This window comes from Kogia breviceps, chromosome 3 (genome assembly GCF_026419965.1).
Source record: "Kogia breviceps isolate mKogBre1 chromosome 3, mKogBre1 haplotype 1, whole genome shotgun sequence".
NCBI lineage: Eukaryota > Metazoa > Chordata > Mammalia > Artiodactyla > Physeteridae > Kogia > Kogia breviceps.
The window spans coordinates 114,440,450-114,466,107 of NC_081312.1; the positions used below are offsets into that span (position 1 = coordinate 114,440,450).

A 25,658-nucleotide genomic window follows, 5' to 3' on the forward strand; every position below is an offset into this window, starting at 1 on the left:
CTCTTGCTGAAAGGAGAGGATTGTTGACTTGCCAGTTTTGGTCACCTGGTTTGGTGGCCGTGAATGTGTCGAGGCCTCAGGTGGGTTTGTGAGGAGCCTGGCTTGGTTTCTGAGGTGCTGCCTCTGGACTCATTGGCTCATTGCACCCCTGTGTGGGCAGGATCCCCACCCCCACCCCCAGCACCTGCGGGGACGTGACCTGGTGTTCGTGGAGGGGCTGGGCTTCAGGCTGGGGGAGCAGATCCCACCTCAGCTCAGTAACTCCTCCTGGACCCTTAAAACCGACAGGGAGCTCATATGACACCGTTTGTGCCCCTTGTTGTCCAATAAGTGAGTAAACGGAGCTACAGAAAGCACTGAGTGACCCGCCTGTGGCTGTGCTGCTCATAAATGGCATTGCTAGTCCTGGACCCCTGTCTCTGAATGCCTCATGAATTCCCGAGGAAATGTACAGGTGGGCTTCACAGCACTGGAACCATAGCTTTTGCTTTGCTCTCAGTGAGTGAGACTCAGGCTGTGGACTGACTGGCGGGTAGAGTCCTGGTAGAGGTCCTGGTCTGGGTGTAAGTGAACCCCACCAGATGCACAGAGGTGCCCGGTGGACACCACCCGGGGCAGAGGAGGTCTCTGGGCTTCCGTCTGGGCTGTCCCGGCTCTGGGAAGAAGGTTGGGATCCTTTCTTCTCTACTAATTATGTGTTGGTTCCCCGAATGGGTCCTAGAAATAGCTCAAAATGTGGCACCAGTACTTAGACTCAGTTTTGTAGAAGGTGCCTGAGTGAGCCCTAGAAGGAAACAGGCTGGGGAATAGGAGGGGGAGAAGGGTCTGAGGTATGTGGGGATGCAGACCTGTCAGCACAGAGGACTCAGATGGCATCTGTGACCCTGCCTGCCTGGCTTACCAACAGACCCAGACAGAAAAGACCTGCAAGGCTCTTTCTCCAGACCCCAAGCTGGAGCTGTCTGCTCTCTTGCCTCCCCGGGTATGGGTTTGTCTCTGGGTGGCCAGAGCTAGTGGTTGCCGATGCTGGCTGTCCCCCCACCTCTCCTTCAGAAGCAGCTGTGTCTGCTGCTTCTGTGTCCACCCACTGGGAGCAGGACCGATGCCTGACTTGGTCGGCTTTGGACCCCCAGCCCCTCGGTGGTGCCCAGCGTCTGTTAGACCAGTGCTTCCCCAAGTGTGGTCCCAGCATCACCTGGGCGCTGGTTAAAAATGCAGATTCTCAGCCCACCCAGACTTCCTAATGAGAAATTCCCGGGGTGGGGCCCAGCCCTGTGAAAATAAGCTTTGTGCCCCCTAAACTTGTTGGACACTGAGTTGCTGTTGCCTAGATGGGTGGCCTGGGGGAATGCCCATTGGGGCCATTTATCCTCCCCCACCTTCCCCAGGGACTTCGGCTGAGGCTTTTCAGCGTGGGGTGAATCTGGAGGAGGGGAGCTGACCCAGGGTTGGTCCACCCCCGAGTCTGTCTCCCTGTCCCATTCTCTCTCCTACCCCGTCATATGCTGCTGACAGCACGGATGGGATGGGATTTACCCCCAAGGATAATGGCAGACTTTCTACAGCAAATTTGTAAGCTGTTCCGGTTGAGTAGCAGAGCATATCTGTTCTCCCATGGACTGATTTCAAGCTCATTGTACATACTCTGCTTCAGAGAAATAACCAGAGGCATTTCTAGGGAATGGTATGAGTAGCATCCTCCCAGTGTGTGAAGTATTATTGTTGGTAATAGGGGTCATCAAATTAATTAGTGTTTTATCTATTTTGATATTGTCCTTGAATCATATTGTTGCTATTGTTAACAGTGACTATTCTTTCTTAGATACCGTTAATAACTACATCTCTTACCGGCAAAGGCAGTGTTTTCTGGAGCCTTGTGGTGAAGAGGCACAGCATGGGGTGTCTGGTGGCAAAGGGCAAGGGTGCTGATGCTGATTTCTGTGCTTCTAGGAATTACTCCTTCTATGTCCTCGACAACCAGAACTTGCAACAGCTGTGGGACTGGGACCACCGCAACCTGACCATCAAAGCCGGGAAAATGTACTTTGCTTTCAATCCCAAATTGTGTGTCTCTGAGATTTACCGCATGGAGGAAGTGACGGGGACTAAAGGGCGCCAGAGCAAAGGGGACATAAACACCAGGAACAACGGAGAGAGAGCCTCCTGTGAGTGGACCCTCCTCCTATCTACACAGCAGCTTCCGTTCACGGCCCCCTCCTTGTTTCACATGAGGCCTCCTTAATGAGCACTTTGCTCACACGTGGGTATCTTCAAAGGCAGTAGTGGGGCAGATTCATATTTGTAAATTTTCTGTAGCATCTATTTGTGTGTGCTAAACATTTATAAATGTGTTCTCACTCAGATTTTAAAGAGGTGCTTACAGAATACACAGAGTTAAGTGTCTTTTATGCTCGGGCACACCGTTGGATTAATTTCTAGGAGAGCTGGTCCTGTCCAGCCCTGGGAGGGAGCAAGCCCGGCCCTCCATCTCTGGATTGGAGGGGAGGCCAGGGGCCCCCGTCCCTGACCTGGCCTCCTCCTGGTTCCTACCACAACGTGAAAAGTGGAGAGAGCCTGCCACCCTGGATTGATACTGCTTTTTAAATTTAGAACAATATAATTATAATCTTACACTGGTTATGTGACTTCTGCTTTAAAGTTTTGCCTCTGAGCGGTGAGTTTCTCACCTAACACTGTATGTAAAACTGCTTTTAAAAGTGGTGCGGTTCTGTGTGGCTGGATCAAGTTATAAAAATAGTCTCTCCACCATCGGCTTTTGATAAGGGACAGGTATTAGAAAAAGATAATCTACGTGATCCAGGGTGATTTGCATGTGCACTCACGGGCGCAAAAGAATCTGCGAAACCGTCAGCATTGGACTTGGTTTTGCTGGCTCTGGATTTACCTGGTAGACACTCGAGTTGCTCAGGAAGAGTTTTTAGAGTCGAGAAACCAGACGCAGAGCTGAAGGGCCTTCTCCCTCACAGGCCCCGCCACAGCCGTCACCACATTCCCCATTCAGACCGTAGCAGAAGCAGATGCAGAAGAGTGCTGTCGAAGTGTTTTCCTTAGAGTCGGCCAGTCTGACCTGTCAGATCATGAATACAGTAGCCATTTATTTTCCTTTGAAAATGAAATCATGTTTCCTCTCTAAATAACACTTTAGCAGGAACTGCAACGTTTTTCCCATCTCAATCCATCACGTTTTGCCCCAGAGACTTCTCAGTTTTTAACTGCCTTTAGCCTCTGCTTCACCTGCTGAGGGTGCAGTGGGAGTCGGGCAGACACAGGGGGAAGGACAATTCGTAGCAGAGCTTCGCGTCTCCACGAGGGAGGCAGTCATTACTTCTTCCCGGGTTCTCATCACAGTTTGAATCGGGTCCGGGAGCACAAGGGGGCTCTGGGCAGCATCCCCGTCATGCCTCACCAGCAGAGGCTTCCCTCTCACAGAGTGCAGAAAGCTGTTCCAAGTGAAATGGGTCCGATCAGCGCTCAGTCCATTCCCCGCTACACGTTAGCACTAGCCGGAGCCGCCAAGGCGTCCTCGTGTCCTTGCACAGGAAGGTATCGATACCGCGTGCGGACCAAGACAAGTTCCCCTCTGTGGCACAGCTGCTCTGTTACCTGTCTTTGGTGATTTGACACAAGTGGGCAGATATCCACAACTGTAAGACAGGTGTCGTCATGTCTAAGAAGAGTCCACCCAGCATCAAGGTCCACTCTCACCTTCCCCAGCCCCCTGGGTGGCCCGCATCTTAGGGAAGAGCAGAGACAAGGCCACCTTGCTCCATCCAGTGGTCCTTCGCTTCCAGGTTAGGAATCACTCACAGGTTCACGTCCAGGGCCACCAAGTGTACTGAAACAAAGGACCGAGCCCCTTGGAGGCCACGTAGCACAATATTGGGTCCTTAGTAGAAACAAGAAAGCCACTGAGAAGTCCAAAAAGGGGCTTTGCAAGTACAGACAGCTTTGGGGGAGAGGGCCATAGTACAGGGCAGGTGGCCTCTCAGACACGTGGAGGGAAAGGACGTAGATGGGTGTCACTCATGGATGTGCCTCTGCCCCAGGTGAAAGTGACGTCCTGCACTTCACCTCCACCACCACGTGGAAGAACCGCATCATCATCACCTGGCACCGGTACCGGCCCCCTGACTACAGGGACCTCATCAGCTTCACCGTCTACTACAAGGAAGCGTGAGTGTCTGTGCTTGGTGACGTGTTGGCAGGGCTTCACCCTCGCCACCCTCCTGTCTGTCACGTGACATCCATCACCGCCAGTGACAGCTACAAACAAAACAGTGTTAGCTTGAGGCCTTTCTTTCTTCAGTGGCTGATTAGAGGTGCTTGAGTAAAATAAGTCCAAAGGGGAAAACTTGTTTTGTGGAGAATTAGGTCAGTCCAAACATTCATGAACGGGGATGGAGGGCCTGGTTGCAATGTCATTGCAGCCTTGGTCCCCCTAATCCATAGTCTGGGAACACCCCTCAGGATGCTTGGCTCCCCTTTAGGTGACCCCCAGGTGGGTCCATCATCTATTCTGGTCACTCTATCTGTGGCCCCTCCCAAGGTGTGGCCTCGTGCTCTAGGTCATAAGCCCTCCAAAGAAGGGATGGAGAATGGAGAAAGACTGACCTTCATGTCTCAAACCTTTCAGAATTTCTCCCAAAACCTACTGGGGGCTTTTCTTGTGCCTTCGGAGGACGTTTGCCTGCCTGGGCAACCAGGACATCCCTCCAGATGGCAGCTCTTCTTGGTCTCCCCCTTCCTTCCTGTGCCTCCTGTATCCAGGTGGTTCCCCCAGGCCTCTTAGTCACCCTCCTCACGCAGGTCCCACCTTGATGCCATAGGTCCCTTTCCCAGGTGCTTGGCCTCCCCGGAGCTGGAACCAGAGCCACCAGTGGCAGCATCTGGTACCCTTTGCCCCTGCTGGAGCCGGGGCCCTGGGAGTGCCACTGCCATGAGAAAAGCAGGATGCGGGATTATCAGGCATTCATCGTCCCTGCACATGGGAGTCACTCATCTTCCATCACAACGACAGGGAGGGGTGTGTGAATGTCTGTGTCAGAAGCCAGTGGCTATCTGGCCCTTTTGTCTGAGAGGCGTGGAATCCCTGCCCAACTCCGCATCTGTGCAGAATCATCATCCTCTTTAACAGTCTACCAGTGCTCTGACAGTGACGTTAGTGTCTGAGATAATCTGGAAACTAAATATTTGAATGTTATCAGATACTTAAGCAATCAGAATTGTTTGTGAGCATATTAGATTTTAGAAGCTGTATTTGAGAAGTTGTTTTTCTGTAGCAAAGGCATTTTTCTCCAGAAGTTATTCTTTATCAATAATGATGTTTGCATTAAACGACTACGCCTGTTTTTTCTTAATGGTGAAAAAATGGGGAAGAGAGGGAAAGAGCATTTGCGTATATTCTTAAGGAGCAGCATTTCCAATCCCAGTAATTATGGAACTTCCTCTTCCTGAGGCAGAGGGTTCGATTCTATAGTGTGTACAGAACTGTGAAACCTGGAGTCCGGTGGCTTAATTTTATTCTTCTATAAAGATCTAATTGATGATTCGTTTTATCTAGAATTCCCATTATAGAAAGTATGATGTGGGAGGCCCTGGGGGGAGGTTTCTGAGAGCTTTGATGTCAGCAGCCTAAAACATTCTCTGAGCTTCATCGATTGTGTTTCAGACCCTTTAAAAACGTCACAGAGTATGACGGGCAGGATGCCTGCGGGTCCAACAGCTGGAACATGGTAGATGTGGACCTCCCACCCAACAAGGACGTGGAGCCCGGAATTTTACTGCATGGACTGAAGCCCTGGACACAGTATGCCGTTTACGTCAAGGCTGTGACCCTCACCATGGTGGAGAATGACCACATCCGTGGAGCCAAGAGCGAGATCTTGTACATTCGCACCAATGCTTCAGGTATTCATGCACCATCCCCGCCATCCCACGCCTCGTCAGCTCAGGGTCCTCACTCATGACAAGGTGTAGTCAGAGGGCTGACACTGAGCTGTGCCTGTTGTCTCTCCCTGTCCTGGGCCAGTCTGTTTTTTATTTGTCTGTCTTATCAATATATATAACTATATCATATTTCTTTCCCACTCCCAATACCCTAGCCTCTTCCAGGCCATCTTCTGGACTTGGTACCATCTTTCATTATCACTCCGACTGTCCTGGACCAGTGAGCTCAGGTCCTCCAGGGTGCTGGGTTGGTTTCATTGGGAGGCCCAGACTGGATACGGTCCTCTAAGGCTGCCCTTCCTGTTTATTTGGACAGTTGGACCTCTGGGAACTGAAACCCTGGTTGTTGTTCCAGTTACCTCAGGTGGCTCCCTGGTTTCTCACCTTCATCCTGTAGTGGAACTAGGGTTCCAAGAAAGCAGACAAAAGTTGAAAAACATGTTGTGGACATTCCAAGTGTTCACTGATGAAAATGTGCCTCCTTCTCCCCTGATCCCCATTTTCTAAACCAACTCATTTCTCAACTCCAGAATCTGGAACTAAGGAGAGCAAACGTGTGTATATTTTCCAAGTATATGAAAACCAGGTTAGAAGTAGGGAAATGTACATCATTTTAAAAGGCACTGCTAAACATTCTTTGATGATAGCCATTGTTACAATACGTAGGCCATTTTAAAATATGCATAAACTGGCACGAAATGAATTTAAATGGCAAAGAGGGTGAGGGAAAAACGTTGGTGGGGAAATCCTTTTGTTCCTGTTCTCCTGCCCCCTCCTCCCTCCCCTCCCCTCCCCTGTTCCATCTCTATGATCCTCTAAGTGGCTACGATCATGTCATTGATGGCACAATGTTTATATCAATAAATGTGACAGAGGCTTCTGATTCTAGGCCTGGGATGTTGTAGCAGAGGCTCAAAGGCGACAGAACAAGTTGTTCAGCCTAAAAATTTGCAAGTAATTCATTGTAGCTAATTTGGAGAAAATAAAAGTCGTTCTTTGTTAAGACCAATTCTTAAGAAACTTGTTTCCTTTCCCCAAAGATGGAAAACAAAGCACTGTACAGATTGAGTCAGTTTGCTCTGTTTTGGCATCTGTCCTCACAAGTGGTAGGGACAGAGAATGACTTGGTCCTTGGCCTAGGCTTTTTTGTGACACCTGTTATTGAAACATCTAGGGGTGAGCTGTGTGTTTCTGAAGTATGTATTCTAGGAAGCACTAAAGTGGCCTAGCATTCAGTAAAACGTTTTCCCAGAAAAAGTATTAGTCATAACTTTTTCCTAAAATGTCCTTCCTTACAAGTGTTCAGACCCTTTTGTATAAAATTTTGTACCTTAAGCTTTCAAATTTTAAAAGCAGCTTACATGACCATTATGCTGAAGTGACATACAACGAAGGTGTCTTTTGCACTTTGGAAAATCTACCAAAATTGATGCTTTTTTCTGAACCCAAAGAGAATAAGATTTCAGTGGTCCCTGGATGCATTTGCCCTTTATACACAGTTCCACTCCAGCTTTGGGTTTAGGGGCAATAGTAAGTAAATATTGACCAGATTCTTATGCTTTGCCTGTAAATCGATGTTCTTTTGCTGGTAACAGAGTCCGTTACTTGAAATCGGGGCTTTATGTGTGTTCGAGGTGTTTTTAGACTGCTTCTCATAGTTATGACTCCATAGTTCCATTGAATCATGATTATACAATCAGTAGATTTACTGGCCCTTTGCACCACTTTTTCCTCCAAGCCCCCCCCCACCACCACTAACGTGCTCTCTCTCTCTCTTTCTCTCTCTCCCCACACACACACTCTCTCTCCCCAGCACCCTGTTTTCTTCCCCCTTTCATTTTGGCTTTTTGCCATTTTTATCAGAGATTCAAAATCTCAGATGAAATGCAAGTCAGTCAGTTTTACCATTTGCTAAAACTGCTGGCGTTAAATGTTTTGGAGGATGGCAGCTGTAGTAAATGAGGAAAGTCCAGTGTTTGCATTAACTGTGGGTTTTAAGTCATCCATTCCAACCCTGGCTGTGCCTCCACCACCCTTTTCCATCTGCAGCTCAGTACTGTTTGTTATCACAGAGAACAGATATTATAAAGGGAAAGTAATACGATTTCAAAACAAGGTTCGGTTTTCATTTTGTGTTTCAGTGTTCACCGCCATTTTCCTGCGGGGATCAGACTTTTGGCTTCTTGTGGGTTTGCGCTGGGTATCTGACAGCCAGGATCTTGGGTTCGTTCCATTTTCTGAAATGTCCTTTGTCCCCCTTTCCAGTTCCTTCCATCCCCCTGGATGTACTCTCAGCATCAAACTCCTCTTCTCAGCTGATCGTGAAGTGGAACCCTCCTTCCCTGCCCAACGGCAACCTGAGCTACTACATCGTAAGGTGGCAGCGCCAGCCCCAGGACAGCTACCTTTACCGGCACAATTACTGCTCCAAAGGTGAGGGTGGGAGGGGCAGGGGACACCTGTGGCTGTGACTCCCAAGCCCCGAGGCCACACACACCGGGGCCAGCGTCAGCCGTCTGTCAGGAAGCAGCTGTGGTCGTGAGCCCAGGTGCTCATGGCTCTTCCTTTCCTCACCAGCCTGTGTAACTTGGCTCTCGTTGGGCTACTCTTTTCCAAGCAGACAAAATCCCCATCAGGAAGTACGCCGATGGCACCATCGACGTTGAGGAAGTGACGGAGAATCCCAAGACCGAAGTGTGTGGTGGGGAGAAAGGGCCGTGCTGTGCTTGCCCCAAAACCGAAGCCGAGAAGCAGGCCGAGAAGGAGGAGGCTGAGTACCGCAAGGTCTTCGAGAATTTCCTGCACAACGCCATCTTCGTGCCCAGGTACCGTGTCCTCTGAGGGGGTCCTTGGGCAGGTCCTGGTGCTTTCTCTCCACCCTGTGGTGTGTCGGTCGACAGCCTCAAAGTGAGACCCAGTGGCCGTCAAGGAGGGACAACAGTGTAGGCGGCCAGCTTGGCGAGTGGGGTTACTACCCAAGCCACTCAGCCCTCGTGGAAGGGGCCGGAGTTCACGGCCTGGGCTATGGGGGGCCGTCGGCGTGACAGGTGACAGGTGCAGCTGCCGTGTGGCCGCCCAGCCCCTGCGGGGGGCACGTGGGCGCAGAGAGCGGCAATCGCCTGGCCAAACACACCAGCAAGCGGAGGAGCCGGGTTTGGGCCCTCGGTTGCCCTTCCCACGCCTCCCTGCGGCCTCCCAGCCTGGCCAAGGCGGAGCGAAGGGAGAGGGGGAGACTCAGAGTCAGTTTTGAAAGGGGCCCAACTTCAAAGCATGACCGAGAGCCACTGGCACCCTTGACAAGCAGTTTGTGAAGCCGCGCAAAAGACAGCCTTTCCAAGCCAAGCAGCCCGACGCCAGGGCATCTGTCTGCTCCGCTGCTCCAGCCTCTCCTTCTGCCTACTGGGGACAAAAGCGGAGGAAAAGAAATGTTTAGAGCAGAATTATTCAAATTGCCAAAAGCTGAGAATATCCTATGTGTCCTGTCCACCAGGAGATGAATAGATGAACCAATGTGGTCTTGCCCTGCAGTGGAATATTATTCAACCCTGTAAAGGATTGAGATTCTGCAGCATGGGCTACCACATGCATGAACCTTGAAAACATTATGCTGAGTGAAAGCATCCAGATGCAGAAGGAGATACTGTATGATTCCATGTGTATGAAATATCTTGAACAGACAAATTCATGGCAACAGAAAGTAGATTAGAGGTTACCAAGGGCTGTGGGGAGGGGAAATAAGGTGTTATTCCTTAATGCGTGTAGAACTTCTGTTTGGTGTAATGAAAGATTTTGGAAATAGTGGTGATGGTTACACAGAATTATGAATGTAATTAATGACACTGAAATGTGCACCTAAAAGTGGTTAAAATGACAAAATTTTGTTAGTTTTTTTGTTTTTAATTTTAAAAGTTTGTTTTACCACAACAAAAAAAAAAAAAAAAGGAAAGAAAGAAAGAAAAGAAAAGTGGAGGGACATTCAGCAGGGCAGCCTTGTGATGTCTGGGGAAGGAGATAGAAACAGAGTGGTGACTGATGGCTCCTTTTTCTTCCTGAAAAATTGTAGCACAGAGTTTAGAAACAACCTCATGCCTGAAATCTGGGCAAAGGAGCAAGATTCAGGCCAGCATTATACCTACGAGCCCGTTTCCTGACCCCCATGGCGCCCCAGCTGCCAGCCCACTGCCAGTACGTTCTCCTGGGGATCAGTCTTCTTCCAGCTCCTGACCCAGAGGGGCACCAGCAGTCCCGAGCTTCTGTTTATCCTGCAGTTGCTTTGCCCTTAAAAGCTCTTTTAGGTTATAGCAACAAGTGGTTTTGAAAGAGACTTTTATCTTCTGTCACTTGACCTTCCTGATATTTGTATACTAGTCAAAGATAGACATCTTACTTTGAAAAATCATTAAAACAGGCAATCAAGACCTTTTGGAAGTGGAGGCACTATTTCCTTTTCAGAATGAAGCTATCGGTCACTTAGCAGCTTTCTGCCCCCTCCTCTCCTGCCGTTAAAACCATGGAACCTCCCAACCTGCCCCACCGGTGACATCTCCTGTTCACGGGTGATTGATATGGCTGCAGTTCATGTTAGTCCAGATATCCTGTATATCATGTGTGGTCTCGAGAATCAGAAAGTTGAAGGATAGAAAAGAGCTCAAAGATGTTTTAAAACTAGAACCTAGGTTCAGTGGCTTCTCCACCACCCTGATTCACTTAACTGTGGATTTGGGGCTTGGCCCTTCTTTCCCACACACTGGGGCTCTTTCCCTTCATGGCATTGCTTCTCAACACGGTCCATCGCCCGCCGTGCCAGCAGGGGCTTGGCCGGTGTTACTTCCTTTGGACACAGAGAGGATGGATTTAGAGCATCCCAGGCAGGCCAGCAGGAGCCATCTATTTATTCTCCAGCAGAGGCTGCCGGCTACGTTGCCGACTTTTCCTAAAGACCTGTCCGAGGTTCAGGCTGTGAGTCCAGGCTTTGGAAAGGTTTCACTGAAGAGCCCCTAACTTTCTGTTGATAGTTAACAAGGCAGTGCCTGTTTTCCTCATCAGTCCAAGAACACAGGATCAGGTGATAGGAAGGCAGAGCTGTGGTTGACACAGATTTCACGAATGCCTTGTGTTTGCATTGTTGAGTTCAAAATAAGTTTCCTCTACACCACATTCCCCGGATGAACGCCATGCGTCCACCTTGTGGTCTTGATGGCCTCTCTCTGAAGTCTAGTCACACTTGCTGTCCTTTCTTTTCACAGGACAGACATAATACCCTAGTTTGCCCATGGTGAGGGGCCACAGTTGATGAGAACCTCACGTTTGGGGTTTTTCATGCCTCCTACTGAGGCTTACGTCTGATGTCCACACAATTTCCGACAGAATTCGGGTAAAAGGAGTGTCTGGGTAACAGAATGGCTGAATAAATCATAAAGGAAGCTTTTCTGTTTTACAACTAAATTCTCCAAAGATGATTTTTATTTCTTTCAATTCATTCTAAGAACAGTTTATTTACAGCATAAAACCAGTCAAGTCAGGTTGAGTATGACGCTATTCGCCGTCCACGTCCATGTGTCTTGAAGTAGGATAGCAGCCCGAGGTCATGAGTTCCTTTCTGGAGTCAGTATCTGGTGCCAAGTGCCTTTCATTGATCACTGCCTTTATAGTTTAAGTCACAAAGTTTGGTTTAAGTGACTGAAATATCAACAGATGTTGAAGAGTAAACAAGGTTTTCTGACAGGAGTAAGTTGTCCCATCGGTGGGTGTGGGAAAAGCTGGCCATGGTATTAGCTGCTGGTCACACAGTGTGGAAGTGCTTCTGTTTACAGAGAATCAGGACGTGCCATTCTGCTGGCCCCCTGCCTTCCCGACAGCATCCCGGGTGGCCTCCCTTCCCCAGTCCCTATCCACTGCAACAGCTCTGAGGAAACAGCCCAGGTATTCCTGAGCCTCCCCACTGGGGGGGGGCTGAGGTGTTAGTTTGCCTCTAGGTACCACTGAGTAACCACTCGGGGAGCCAGGGGGCAGGTTGCACGTTGAGGCTGAGATTTGCAGTGTAGAGAAAGCAAAATAAATATTGAGGAAGGAAATCCCTGTATTATTTGTTGGTTCTTATGCAAGGGGGCTGAGTAGCTCCTTTTATTCCAAGGTGAAGATTTTTCTTTTCTTTCTCAGACTTGAGTCACAGAAAAGACAAAAGAGGTGGAAGCCCTCACTCACAAGCCACATTTCTCTCTCTCTTCCTTGCAGACCTGAACGGAAGCGGAGGGAAGTCATGCAGGTCGCCAACACCACCATGTCCAGCCGGAGCAGGAACACCACAGTGGTGGACACCTACAACATCACAGACCCGGAAGAGCTCGAGACCGAGTACCCTTTCTTCGAGAGCAGAGTGGATAACAAGGAGAGAACTGTCATCTCCAACCTCCGGCCTTTTACTCTGTACCGAATCGATATCCACAGCTGTAACCACGAAGCTGAGAAGCTCGGCTGCAGTGCCTCCAACTTTGTCTTTGCAAGAACCATGCCTGCAGGTATGGTGTCATCCAGCTCACCCCACACCCGACTCACAGCCTAGCGGAGACTATGATTTGAGACACAGAGGCTGACACCCAGGGCGATGACCCTTAGTCTCAGTCCTGCTTATTAAAGAACGGGTGGTCATTTGCAGGCAGCTTGGTAGCCCAGCAGCCCAGGGAATGGAGTTCACGCATCATGACCCCACTCCCACCCCAGTCTCTCCATACAAAGTACTCGAGAGCAGGGAGCTCGAGGCAGGGTCCACTCTTTTCCTTCTCCTTGGTTTGCATTGTGCATTCCCATGGCCCTTTTTTGCGAGGTCCCTCCTGAGTTCTCAAGTTTCGGTGAAATCCCCATTTAGCTGCCTTGATTCAGACTGAGTGTTGGTCTTCCAGGTCTGCTCCCAAGCAGCCTTTGGTCCTGCTTGTTTGGTCTTCACCTTCCACTTGTAAGTTAGAAGCTGCCTGTGGCTTAGACAGCCATATATCCATCTTTCAGGATGGGTGAACTGCCCGGTTCACTTCCTTGCAGAGCTGGCAGGTAGCACAGAGCACAGTGTCTGCAGTCTGGGAGCAGGGCCTCCTGGGCGCAGTTCTGGCTCCGACGTGCTGCTGCCAGCCTACCCGGCCTTAGTCTCCTCACTCTCCCAGGAGAGAAAGCCCAGCTGATTTCTCAGTGTTTCCCAGCTGGAACTTGCAGTGACATTGCTCACCACTTGGCTTACTGCTTTAAGAAGCAAAAGCAAGAGAGCAGGCACCCCAGCCTCACCCGGCAGCTTCAGGAATCACTGGTGAAGGCAGCGAGCTTGCGCTCAGCACCAGCTTCCTGGCGGCTTCCTCCCAGGCGGGCTCAGGGACCACCCTTTACACCTGTGCAGAAATTACATCTGCCGCATGCAGACGCAGAGCGTGAAGGATCTGGGTCCCGGCTTGGAGGCTGGAGGCCGCTGCTTCTGCTTGCTCAGCACCTTTTCGATGATGCTGGTGTTTGATGGCATCGCACAGAAGCCGGGTACCAGACCTAAGTGACTCAATTTGGTGAGATTTTCTTCCTGAACTTGAGAGTAGGCTTTTTTGTTGGGAGACTGAGGGGAATGGAGGGTATGGTGGCATCTTGAGACTTACAGGTCATTAGGTTGCTCCAATTCCAACACCCCTGCTGTGTGTGCAAGGCCAGGTCAGGAGGAGTTGCTGCGGCCGCTGTCCGCAGTCCTGCACGAGGGGTTGGTGAGGGTGTTCTTAGGCTAGTCCAGTGTTTTTCTCCCTCCCTGAGGACTCGAATCTAACTTTATCGCCTATTTCAATTGTTGCACAGAAGGAGCAGATGACATTCCTGGGCCAGTGACCTGGGAGCCAAGGCCTGAGAACTCCATCTTTTTAAAATGGCCGGAACCTGAGAATCCCAATGGATTGATTTTAATGTATGAAATAAAATATGGATCACAAGTCGAGGTAAGACTGAGGCACCAGCCGTGTGTGGGTGCGTTTCTGTTGCAGGTGTAGCATGTGTTACGCTTCAACACAGGGCACCTCCTGGTTAGCTGAAGACTTTGGACAATAAAATAAGGAGGTAAGTCAGTGAGGATTCAGGTCTTTTTACCAACTCCATGCTCCTTGGGGAATTCTCACAGTGTGCGAGGAGCTGGCTTATCCTCACCCTCAAGAAACTGTTTCTTTGCAGAAAACGATCTTTCAGCTTAGAGATTGGTCTTAATAACTTAATCTTTCTGGAACTCTTCTTGGTTAAAGAAAGAAGGTTTGGTTAAAGGTCGAGTGTGCTTAGAGTTACTGGAGGACTGCCATAGTGTAAGCCTGGGTGTTTTCCCTTTTATTGCAAATTGGGGTCAGTGTTAGGTGGGAGGGGAGAGGCGAGGCAGCGTGTTTGTGAGAAATTGACACATATGTTTTATTTCCTCCAGGATCAGCGGGAATGTGTGTCCAGACAGGAGTACAGGAAGTATGGAGGGGCCAAGCTAAACCGGCTCAACCCAGGGAACTACACGGCCCGGATCCAGGCAACCTCTCTCTCTGGGAACGGGTCGTGGACTGATCCTGTGTTCTTCTATGTCCAGGCCAAAAGTAAGGCTTGTGGAGGGAGTCGCTGGGAAAACGGAAAGCAAGTGGTGCTGGGACTGGGGAAACCTGAGTCGTCATCCTGGCTCTCTGGTTTTCTGATTTCTATAGGCCACCTTTCAGAAGAGTCACAGGAGCTCAGGCTGGGGAGCTGGCACACCTGGAGTCCCTACATCATCTGGTGGGCAGGGAGATGGTCTGAGCCCCTCTTTTGAGGGAGACAGCAAGGGGCCCGTGCTCTCAACTTGGTTTATGTCCAAAGCATTTTACAAAGCATTGAATTGACCATTCTACCTCCTGCCTCATCAGGGATGCTGATTGGGGCTCCAACTCAGGGCGTAAAATCCTAAGGGGTGACAGAAAACCGGGGACCTTCTGCTCCAGCCTGCTCCAGGGTAGGAGCCGCTGTGACAGCATCCCAGGCTGAGGCATCACCCCTGTCACTCAGCGGTAAAATAACAGATGCACTTTTAAAGCAGCAACACACTTTGAAAGCGCACAGGGCTCCCTGTTTGGCACAGAGACTGGGCCATGTGGTGAGTTTATGCTCAAACCGTCGACAAGACAGAATTCTTAGAAGGCCATTCTAGGCGAGGATTTTAGATCTTAAAAGTGAGTTTTGTAAAATGTATGAGCACAAGGGCACTATACTTGCTTGGCCAAGAAAATTCAGCATTTTCATTTGGTGACATAAATATCCCTTATTATTTACATTTTGAGTTTCTGTTATTTTGTATTAGAAACCAAATTTTTAAGATTATTTCATGTTCAGATAATGGGATCAAATCTGGCATAGCACTATTCCTGACTGCTTCCGTGAGAGAAAGCCGTCCCACCTTGCTTAGCGGTGCTACTTTGGGGTCAGGTGGGCAGTTCCCACTGCCTTCTCCTGGTATCCACATCTGTGCTACTCTGGTCTGGAGTCTGAGTTTTTAAATTCAGGATTCAGTCGATCCAGCAGTCCACCTGGTTAGCGCCTAGTCAAAGATATGCATGGTATTTGGAAGTCTACACAGTGACAGATACCAAAAGAAGGATGTGCGGGGATAGAATTGCAGACCTTGAGGTAGCATTTGATGAGCCTGGTGCTGTGTGAGGGGTAAACAGATGCTTAAGAAGATAACTCCATCATCTAAAATAGTCTGAATTCTCCATGTGGTCCATTTTACCTACTCTTCCAGTTGGCTGGTGGCACACACTCCAGCGCTGGAACTTTCACAATATTCCCAGAGCCCTCCCCGAAGAAGTGGCTTGTTTTCTCTCTTCTCCTCTCCTCCCCTCTCCACATCCATCCCTTAGGAACAGAGCCTAGGTTTAGAGGTCTAGCGTGATGCTGTGTTCTTTGAAACGGCAGCATTGGCTTCTGGGGTTCAGTGACCTTGGCTTATCTGCAGAGATGACGGGTTCCTCTCTGCCATTGCTCCCCCGTTTTTAACCCTGTGAGTGCCGGGAGCCAGTGGGAAAACCAAGAGCCACTCTGATGGCATCTTTCCAGCAGGAGTTGGCATACACCATGGGGAAATTAAATCTGCGTGCCTGCTTTACCGTTGGGAAGTTTTTCCTTGTGTCAGACAAGATTCTCTCCTGCTGTGGTTGAGTCTCCCTTCCTCCTGTTCAATCCTCAGAGGAGATGGAAGCTTTGGAAGCTTTCTGGCAACTGCTCTTCTTTTAGGAACCCTTCATGTGCTTGAATACTATTAAATTACTCCTTAGGCTTTTCCTCTCCAGACTAAATAATCTCAGGCTTGGGGCCTTTTCTTGTAGCCCAGGCTCATAGAACAATTTTCTAGCCATTCAGTCATTTTGCTCTTCTCTGGATGTGTTCCACTTTTTCCATGTCCCCGTTGAAATGTGAAACTCATAAAGAATAGGGTACAACCCGACCATTAGTATAAGTGATAGAGATAGAAGAAATAGTCCTCGGGGGCAAAAAAGAAACTCCACTAACTTCCCAAAGTCCGTGTTAATTTGCAAGTATTTTCAAGAATTAGGAAATGCAGGAGACTGTATCCATTTTTAGAGCTATTTGATAAAAATATCTTTAATTAAAAAAATTAAAATAGCTTTAATAGTCCTCACAGAGTAATAATAATAGTAGTGTTTAGTGGCAGAATAATCATTGATGGGTGATCTACAATAGATGTAACTTGGTCCCCAGTGAGTTCCAACTTCATTTCCACATAAGTGGGTGTCCCAAAGGCAATTCAGACACCTTGTGCGCAAAACCAGAATCACAGTTGCTACCTTCAAAATCTCTCTCCATCCTTTGTTCCTCAGCTCAGTCCGTGACCCTGTAATCCACCCACCACGCAAGCCAGGAACCTCACAGCCATCCCTCCCCTTTCCTTCACTCCTGCCACCCACTTCTCATTCAACCCCACCTCTCATTGATTCGGCCTGTGAAATACCTCTGGAATCCAGCCTCTGTAGCCACCACCACCGCCTCAGCTCAGAGCCTCCAGGGCGCTTGCTTCGTAGGGAAAATATGAGCCAGGGGTGCCGGAAGCCTGGGCTCCAATCCCTAGGTCATGGCCAGCCAGCTGCATGTGTGACCCTGGGGAGGACAGTTCATCTCTGTGAGTCTTTCTCATTCATAGACAAGGAGCAGTGATTCCTTGGTGAGATCTGAGCTGGGTGATGCAGAACATGCCCAGGGCACCCCCTCACCCACTCCCCCAGACAGGGCAGGGTCTCCTGCCCACTGCCAGCCCTTCCAGGCTGTCCTCAGGCACAGCCGTCTCTCTCACACAAATCCCACCAGTTCACTGTGGGGCTGGAGAGCTCTCACTGGTTCCGCTTAATCTGCAGAATGAAGTTCAAAGTGCTTAGCTTGGACAAGGCCCCTTAGGAGCCAGCCCTGATTTCTCTCCAGTATCATTTCCAACCGTCCTCTGTGCTTGGCGAGCTTCCCCTGACTCCCTTCCCCTCTCCCTTCCTCCCTGCATCCTTGCAGCATGTGTGGTCCACTTGTCTGGTTGTTATGCTACCTGTGGACGTGTTGATTACCAGCGTCTGACAGAATTTTCAAGTGTGTGGATCAGTGTCCAGCCTGGCATCTGTCATCTAAGAGCTGAGGATGGCGATGAGCAGGCAGGAGCTCTGTGGTCTCAGACCTGTAACTATAGACTCTGATGTTTGGGGCGTATTCAGAGCAGCTTTGGCAAGGGGTGCCATCCAGTTACTTTTTGTTTTTTTTAATTGTCTGTGGAACTGTCTTAAGACAGATAAAAGTCAGTACACCTTGAGCACTATAATACATAAGAATCTATCCTTTTTTTTTTTAACAAATTTGTGCAATTCCACTAATAATCATCAAACTGTATACAAAGATTATTTTACTTGAATCCATCATTTGAACTATTATTTCAGAATACACTGTACTTTGAAAATAAAAGTGACTTTACTCCTCCATCGGCACTTATTTCATCTTTTTACAAATAAGAGTTTTTTTTTTCTTTTATGTACAATACTATTTACCTTCAGAACTCCTAGTTCATGATAGACAATAAAGGAATTCTCAGAGATTTTTTTTCCATACTTCCAGCTAAATATAAACAAAGGACACGAGCAGTTTGTTCACCTCGTGACATTTTCTTGTTTCCCATTTGTTTCTGCAGCAACGTATGAAAACTTCATCCATCTGATTATTGCTCTACCCATTGCCGTTCTGCTGATAGTAGGAGGGTTGGTTATAATGCTGTACGTCTTCCACAGAAAAAGGTGAGTGACTTGGTGAAAAGTCACAGATACTTTCTGTGTCTGACTGGTTTGATGATTTGACCCCAAGTTAAGATGAACTCTTTAAGACGTTTGAGGAATTATCTTATGGATCGGAAAACCCGATTTTCCAATCAAATGTACAGAAAAAAGAGAATGTTTTCTAATGATTCAACAACAGAAAAAGGCTTTTTCCTTGGAGCCTGGATCATCCCCACACTGACTGCCCTATCACAGATACTGCTGCTTGTGCAAAGCTTTTTCAAACATGATATTTTAACCCTGTCCATCAAATAAGCCTTTCCATTTCCAACAAAGTAAAGAAACAAATGTTTCTTAAAAAGCTCTAATTTGAGGCTGTTGAAGAAGCCAAAAGAGGCGTTAGCAAGTGTGATGGAGCTGTCCTGACAGTACCTCCACCACCCCTTCCTGGTCCTTAATGAATCAGAACAAATAAAACTGAGGTAACAAAGATGAAAGTACATATAAAAGTATGTGGGGATTTTTCTTTTTTTTTCTAACCTGAATTTCATCCTTTTTGACAGAAATAACAGCAGGCTGGGGAATGGAGTGCTGTATGCCTCTGTGAACCCGGAGTACTTCAGTGCAGCTGATGGTAAGCTTCTAAACTACAGTCACTGTCTGGGGTCCCAGCTCAGGAGCTTTGGGGAGTGTTACGAATTCAGGGGAAGAGGTTTGCATTATTTTGAGGTACCTTTGGCCTCAGATCCATCTTCATTAACACTTTTTTTTTTGCGGTACGTGGGCCTCTCACTGCTGTGGCCTCTCCCATTGTGGAGCACAGGCTCCGGACGCGCAGGCTCAGCGACCATGGCTCACGGGCCCAGCCGCTCCGCAGCATGTGGGATCTTCCCGGACCAGGGCACGAACCCGTGTCCCCTGCATCAGCAGGCGGACTCGCAACCACTGCGCCACCAGGGAAGCCCAACACTTTTTTTTTTTTTAAACCAATGTTTTGAGCAGTTCACTGAATATGTCAAAAATTCTGGGACGGTCTGGGCTGCCCCAAGGAAAAATGGGCTTCAGAGATGAATGTGGCCGGCACAGTAATCCATTTATTTAATTGCTTGAAATTTTATGCTAGAATGAAAAAAGCTATATAATTGTCAACATCTAGTTGGAAGATATGCTGCAGCTGACAAAACAGTCCTTTTAAACTAGTTTCAGCTTGAGTTTCGTGTCATTATAATTGTCTTTGATCACTACGGCTTCTCTGATTTTTGTATCTGGGAGATTTTCTGTTCATTCCCTCCTGACTGGGGTCTTAATGATTCTTACCCTCATGGCCTGTTCACATTCCCTCTGCTAGTAACTCATGAGAGCCATTTAGTTAAACGTCTGAGATGGTCTGACTTGGAAGGTTTTTGTCCTTATTTGCTGTCTTGTCTTCCAAGTTTGCCAAAATCCTAACTTTTCAAAGTAAGTCAGGGTGAGACATTGGTCACTGGGTACCACTAACTGGCACTTTGCTAGAGACATTCACAAATGCCATCCGATTTGATCCCTGCATCCCTATAGGACGGGTTGTCTGATGCTCATCTGTCAGTGGGATAACAAGGCTCAGAGGAGAAACTCGCCCTGGTCACAGAACTAGGCAGTTGAGAAATCAGGATGAGGCAGCCCCTAGCATCTTGTTGACATGTGATGCAGTCGCTGAGGGGAAGGACTGTGAGGTCCTGACGGCTGGGGAGACCGGCAAGCTGGCTCACAGGAGCAGCTGGCCAGGGTTTGTCAAGTGAATAAATAAGTGCATGGAATCGGCTGGATGTATTTAGAAAACACGTTTGCCTCGCTCATGCTTCAGAAGTGGAAGTGTGTGTGCAGGAGACGTGAAATAAAGAGTCATGATTATTCTAATTGCTCATCCTGATCAAATGAGAAAACAATTTAAAAGCACTGTATAAATATGTAAAGTTTTATTACTGTGATTTCTTTAATAATTTCTAATTCAAATTGTGTTTACAATAAAGCCAATCAAAAGCAGACTCCTGAATGCGAATCAAGCGTAGAATAATGAGGACATTATTCTTCTTTATATAAAGGTCTCACAAAGTTGTATTTTTAAAAGACATGTATATGTACACACACACCTACATGTCTGTCTGTATGTGTGTGTATGTACATATATGGCACAGAGAATGTTCCTGAAGGATACACACCAAACTTAAAAGAGTAGTTACTTGTGGAGAGGATCTTTTTCTTTAAAAAAAATAAAAGGCAAGACGATTTTTATGCATTGTTTGAATAAATAATAGTTGTTTTTTTTAATCAAGTAATGTGAGGAGTCATCACACATTTAATGGAATTTATAAGGAAAATGCAAGGCCACTTCCCGCTCTATCATTGTGGAGTAAGACTACTGCAAAACTCTGCTCGGTTTCGAAATAAAGCATAGAAGATTGGGATTTGTAGCTTTGTCTGTGAAGGATCCAGGAAGTTTAGAGAGAGCACAAATACAATCATATCAGACTCTAACGGCGATTTGAATTCAAATTTTGTGTCTTTCCAGAGTGCCTTCATAATATTTCTTGATTCTTTAAAAACAAAACAAACAAAACTTATTGTCACCCAGGCCAACAGGTAGGAAGACTGTCACCTTATTTGAACTTAATTTATTCAGCCTTTCGACAAGCATCTTATAGATAGTTTCCTCAAGGGGCAACAAAATGACATTGCAGTTCAAAAATGCTTTAAAAAACTTCTCTCTCCAAAAGCTAATCTGCATGTCACCATTCTCCAGAGTACACTGAAAATCCCCTCCAGGGAAATGCTGATAACATTGTGCACTGTAAACCTCGCCTGCCTGGCAGGGCTTAGGACTGCTGGCTAAAGTCAGAGCTATTGGGTTGAATTGAGAGAAAGGATTTTGAGTATTGACTTCAGCTACCTCCCAGGGAATGAATGTGATTGGTTTTCACTCCATGTTTCATGGTGTGTTACATCGTTAATTCTGATTAAAAGCAAGCCTGGATTTTCAGAGATAAATGGATATATACAGTGTCTCTTTTTTCTTTCTGAGGGGTATCAGGAAGAGTCTTATCTACTGGGTTGTCTTGCATACTTACTCTCCCAAGTGAGCATCAGCCCCTTCTTCGGGGCTATAAACTGTCTGAGCCATATGGAGGTTGTTAATTCCGTTTGTGAAATTCCTGAACACATACGTACTTACTATGAAATACAAAAATGTATGTGAAAGAAAATTCTAGATTGATTAACATAGTCCATATTGGAAATTTCTTAGAGGTGTAAATTGGTGGTATCTCCTGGGCCTAGTTTATAGACATCTTTGCTTTAAGATATCACTTAAAGGTAGATACCTGGGACTTGGGGGTGTCGGAATATAGCTGTCAACCCACTGCTTCTCTTACATCCAGCCGCACAGGCCCACGGTTAACATCTGAAAGCCTAAAGGCAAACAGATGCCATCCCAGGTTCTCAGTCCTTCTGTATTTCTAAGCCAGGACCATCTCTTTCCTACCAGTGGAGCATGCCAAGGGTTCCCCTCTCAGGCAAGGACGTAAGCACACAGCATTAGAAGAATATGATAATAATTGAAATTTCTTATGGAGCTGTAGAACAGGTTGATTTCATTTTAGTTCTCACCTACCCATCAGAGTGGTAGGATGGATCTTCTGTTTTGTTTTCTTTCTTTCCTCCCGTCTTCCTTTCCCTCTTTCTTTCTCCTTCCTCCTGCCTAGAATTATTTATTTATTTTCTTAAACCAAATTGAATCTGACCAGAAGCATAGACTGGACAGGAAATCATATTCAGACTTAGTCATTACCAAGCCCCTCCCCCCAGCCCCTCACCCCAGTCGGGGGAGGTCCCTGAGTTCACAGGCCCCAGGCCTAAGCCCTGGGGAGGCCCTTTTGCTCTTCAGCTGTCCCTGCATGCTGGTCACCACTGAATGCCCCTCGGTGCCAGAGCTCAGTTGCTTCCGTACCTCATTGATCGCCCCAGGGTCTCCGGCAAGGCCAGAGAAACTCTCCAGACTAGAGCAGAGCTACCAATGGAAATATAGTGCCAGCCCCATAAGAAACATGAAATTTTTCTAGTAGCCACATATAAAATAGGAAAAAGAAACAGGTGAAATACATGTTGATAAGGTTTTCTTTAACTCAGTATATCCAAAATATTATCCGTTTGAATATGCAGTCAGTAAAAAAATTATTGAAATATTTACATTATTGTTTGAAATCCAGCATGAATTTTATACTTATAGCAACAACTGAAATTGGACGACTTTCTGGTTCTTATATGCTGTTGGTATCTTTGAATTATCTAGAACTCCTTGAGGACTTGAAATTTTAGTGTTTGACGGTACAGTGGCCTTGCTGAAATCCACAGCCTGTGGGAGATTCCAGAACAAGCCATATGCTTGTCTCCTGATGTTTTCCTCTGTGGGCTCTAGGAAGTGGCATCTTGCCCTCTTTGGCCTGGAGTTTGCCCAAAGCACGCTGTTTCAGTTCTTGCTTCTTCTTCCCCAGTGTACGTGCCTGACGAGTGGGAGGTCGCCCGGGAGAAGATCACCATGAGCCGGGAGCTGGGGCAGGGCTCATTTGGGATGGTTTACGAAGGTGTCGCCAAGGGCGTAGTCAAGGATGAGCCTGAGACCAGGGTGGCCATTAAGACGGTGAACGAGGCCGCCAGCATGCGCGAGAGGATTGAGTTTCTCAACGAGGCCTCGGTGATGAAGGAGTTCAACTGTCACCACGTGGTAAGAGAAGGGCCCCCATGTGTTGGGGAGCACACTTGTGGGTTTGCTGTCTCGCCCTGTCTTCTGTAGGGATCCCCCCATCACCCCACTGTTCCTTTAGACACTGCACACGAAGGTTCTGGATGTGATGCAGGGCTGGCCCGTGAGCCCCAGTAGCCCATCGTACGGGCTCTGCTCTGGGCCAGATGGTCCCAGCGGTGGGAGCGCCACAGTCGTGGGCAGCCCTCAACCTCTGAGCCCTTCTCTCTGTCCTTCCTCACAGGTGCGCTTGCTGGGCGTGGTGTCCCAGGGCCAGCCGACGCTGGTCATCATGGAACTGATGACCCGGGGGGACCTCAAAAGTTATCTCCGGTCTCTGAGGCCAGAAATGGAGGTCAGTTTTGATTTTCACTGACATCCCATGTTAACTGTTCCCTTTCCTTTAGAACCTTCCCCCAGAAGATCCTGTGTCTTTAAATCCATTCACTTTTCTTGCCCCGTGCTTGGTTCTTGGTCCTGTATATGAAGGAGTTCCCTGACTAGAGAGAGACCTGGATCTTTTGTGAGAGGCACTTGTGCTTTTGCTGCTACGTCATTCCCTCCACCCCCAGTCACCTCCTCTACCACCGTCTCTCCCTGACTCCAACCCACAGACCATGTCCGCGCTGCTCCCTCCCTGGAGCCTTTCCTGCCCCCTACCCCAGCCAGGAGTGCCTGTCTCCTCCACTGCCTTCTCTCCTGGACTGGCTTTCTCTTGTTTGGTTCTTAGTGGATCCCCATCTATCCCATTATGTTTTCTCTCCATCCCAGACCCCGTGTAGCTCAGTGTCGTGCTTGTCAGAGTTCACTGTCAGGTTGACTTGATTCTTGTGCCGGGTGGTTTCCCTCCCAGCTCTGTGCGCAGACACCCACTCACTCACAGGCCCCCAGCTGACGTGTGCCCCTTCCCCTCCTGTGGGCAGTCTGAGCCTTTGAGCCGGGGGAGCCCCATTTCTCAAGCCCTGCATCCCCATTTCAGGCTTTATCTGGAATCAGTGCCTTGCTTGAGCTTCTGAATGAGCATCACCTCAGCTGCACAATGATCTCTACTTAGTATCAAAAAAATATGAGTTTGTATTACCGTGGTGTCTCCCCCGTGAACCCAGGATTGTAACATTTGGAGGAACGACTTTTAAGAGTAAACTGGGAGATAAACACTTAGAAGTGATACCAGCAACATCTGCCTTTCACTTGGCTGCCTTGGTGGGTCTCAAGTCCTCACTTGGACCCTGACTTTGCTGCCTGTTGAGGAAGCTTTGGGTCTGCTTTTGTGCCTTCGATCCTCCCCTTTCTCTACCCTTCTTGAACGTCTGTAGCCTTTCTCTCTTTGAGCTTAATCTTTTGTTTTCTTCTTTTAATTGGCAACTTAGTCATCTCCCAAGTAGTAGTTCCTTAATTTTTGTTCCAAGCACTTGTTCACACGTGGCTTCCTTTACTCATAGCAGATGATGCGTGTGGTTCTGCAAGGGCTGCGAGTCCCAGTGTGGACTGAGGCCCTGAGCAGGGCGGTTTGCAACACACCCACCCTCTGCTCTGCCCAGCGTGGGTGCCCAGCTCCCCTGGATCTTAGTGCCTTTTCCCAGCTCACTTTGTAATACACAAGCCAGCACGAAGGAGAAAAGCTTCATCAGCTGGGTGACTGGAGATGTGGCAGTATGTTTCTTATCAGATTCATATAAGGCTCCTCTGAAAAGTCTGAAGCACTTACTTCCTTCGTCCCCAGTTTCAGGCACAGAATAAAAATTTGCAACGCATAGTCCTAGTCCTGGCTCTGCCACTACCTGTCTGCATTCTCAGGTGGCTGCTTCAGGCTCAGGGCCTTGGTTTCCTTATGTGTAAAATAAGAGGGTTGGACAAGATGACTACTAAAGTCCTTTTCAGATCAAAAATTAACTTTTTTTAAAAAAAAATTATTTATTTAATTTATTTATTTTTGGCTGCATTGGGTCTTTGTTGCTGTGCACGGGCTTTCTCTAGTTGCAGTGAGCAGGGGCTACTGTTCGTTGCGTGCGGTGCGTGGGCTTCTCATTGCGGTGGCTTCTCTTGTTGCAGAGCACAGGTTTTAGGTGCCCGGGCTTCAGGAGTTGTGGCTCGCAGACTCTAGAGCGCACGCTCAGTAGTAGTTGTGGCGCACGGGCTTAGTTGCTCCACGGCATGTGGGATCCTCCCGGACCAGGGCTCGAACCCGTGTCCCCTGCGTTGGCAGGCGGATTCTTAACCACTGTGCCACCAGGGAAGCTCCCCCAAAATTCACTTTTAGATCTGTCAGATTTAAAGTTGTTCTTTCTAACCCATGTCAAGTATAAAAATACGTATGCTTGTCCTGTGGTTTCATTATATTCTACTTGGCATCATCCCCCAGTGAAGATTCATTTATTTCCCTCACTAAATGCGGATGCTTGTGTATACGCGTCTTAAGTAGTCTAAGCAAGTTAAATATTTCTGTTTTCTAAGACATCTGAAAGAATGGCAGTATTAGCACCATGAACTGACAGAATGTCAGCCCTCTCCTTCAATACTTAAAATCAGGTTCCTTTTTTTGATTCTGTTTTTTTATATTAATATTATGAAGCGCCACTTCTAGTAAGCGCCTAACTTAATATTCCACAACTCTTGAACTCACACAAACAAGAGGTGGTCAG

General features: G+C 47.9%; 1 protein-coding gene across 5 annotated transcripts in view; it reads left to right on the forward strand.

The window, feature by feature from the left end:
* The window catches only part of IGF1R (insulin like growth factor 1 receptor), a 300,961-nt gene that overhangs the window by 255,886 nt on the left and 19,417 nt on the right, over positions 1-25,658 (forward strand). For 2 of the 5 annotated variants that reach the window (XM_059058597.2, XM_067029533.1), the window contains exons 6-17: positions 1,951-2,165; positions 4,068-4,194; positions 5,690-5,928; positions 8,233-8,400; positions 8,588-8,792; positions 12,202-12,485; positions 13,786-13,922; positions 14,390-14,549; positions 18,161-18,263; positions 18,806-18,876; positions 22,769-22,998; positions 23,261-23,371. In XM_059058597.2, the coding sequence (XP_058914580.1) occupies positions 1,951-2,165; positions 4,068-4,194; positions 5,690-5,928; positions 8,233-8,400; positions 8,588-8,792; positions 12,202-12,485; positions 13,786-13,922; positions 14,390-14,549; positions 18,161-18,263; positions 18,806-18,876; positions 22,769-22,998; positions 23,261-23,371 (2,050 nt within the window). Of the gene's footprint in view, positions 1-1,950; positions 2,166-4,067; positions 4,195-5,689; positions 5,929-8,232; positions 8,401-8,584; positions 8,793-12,201; positions 12,486-13,785; positions 13,923-14,389; positions 14,550-18,160; positions 18,264-18,805; positions 18,877-22,768; positions 22,999-23,260; positions 23,372-25,658 lie in introns of all 5 variants that reach the window. The other 3 variants (XM_059058596.2, XM_067029531.1, XM_067029532.1) reach the window with 3 other exon arrangements.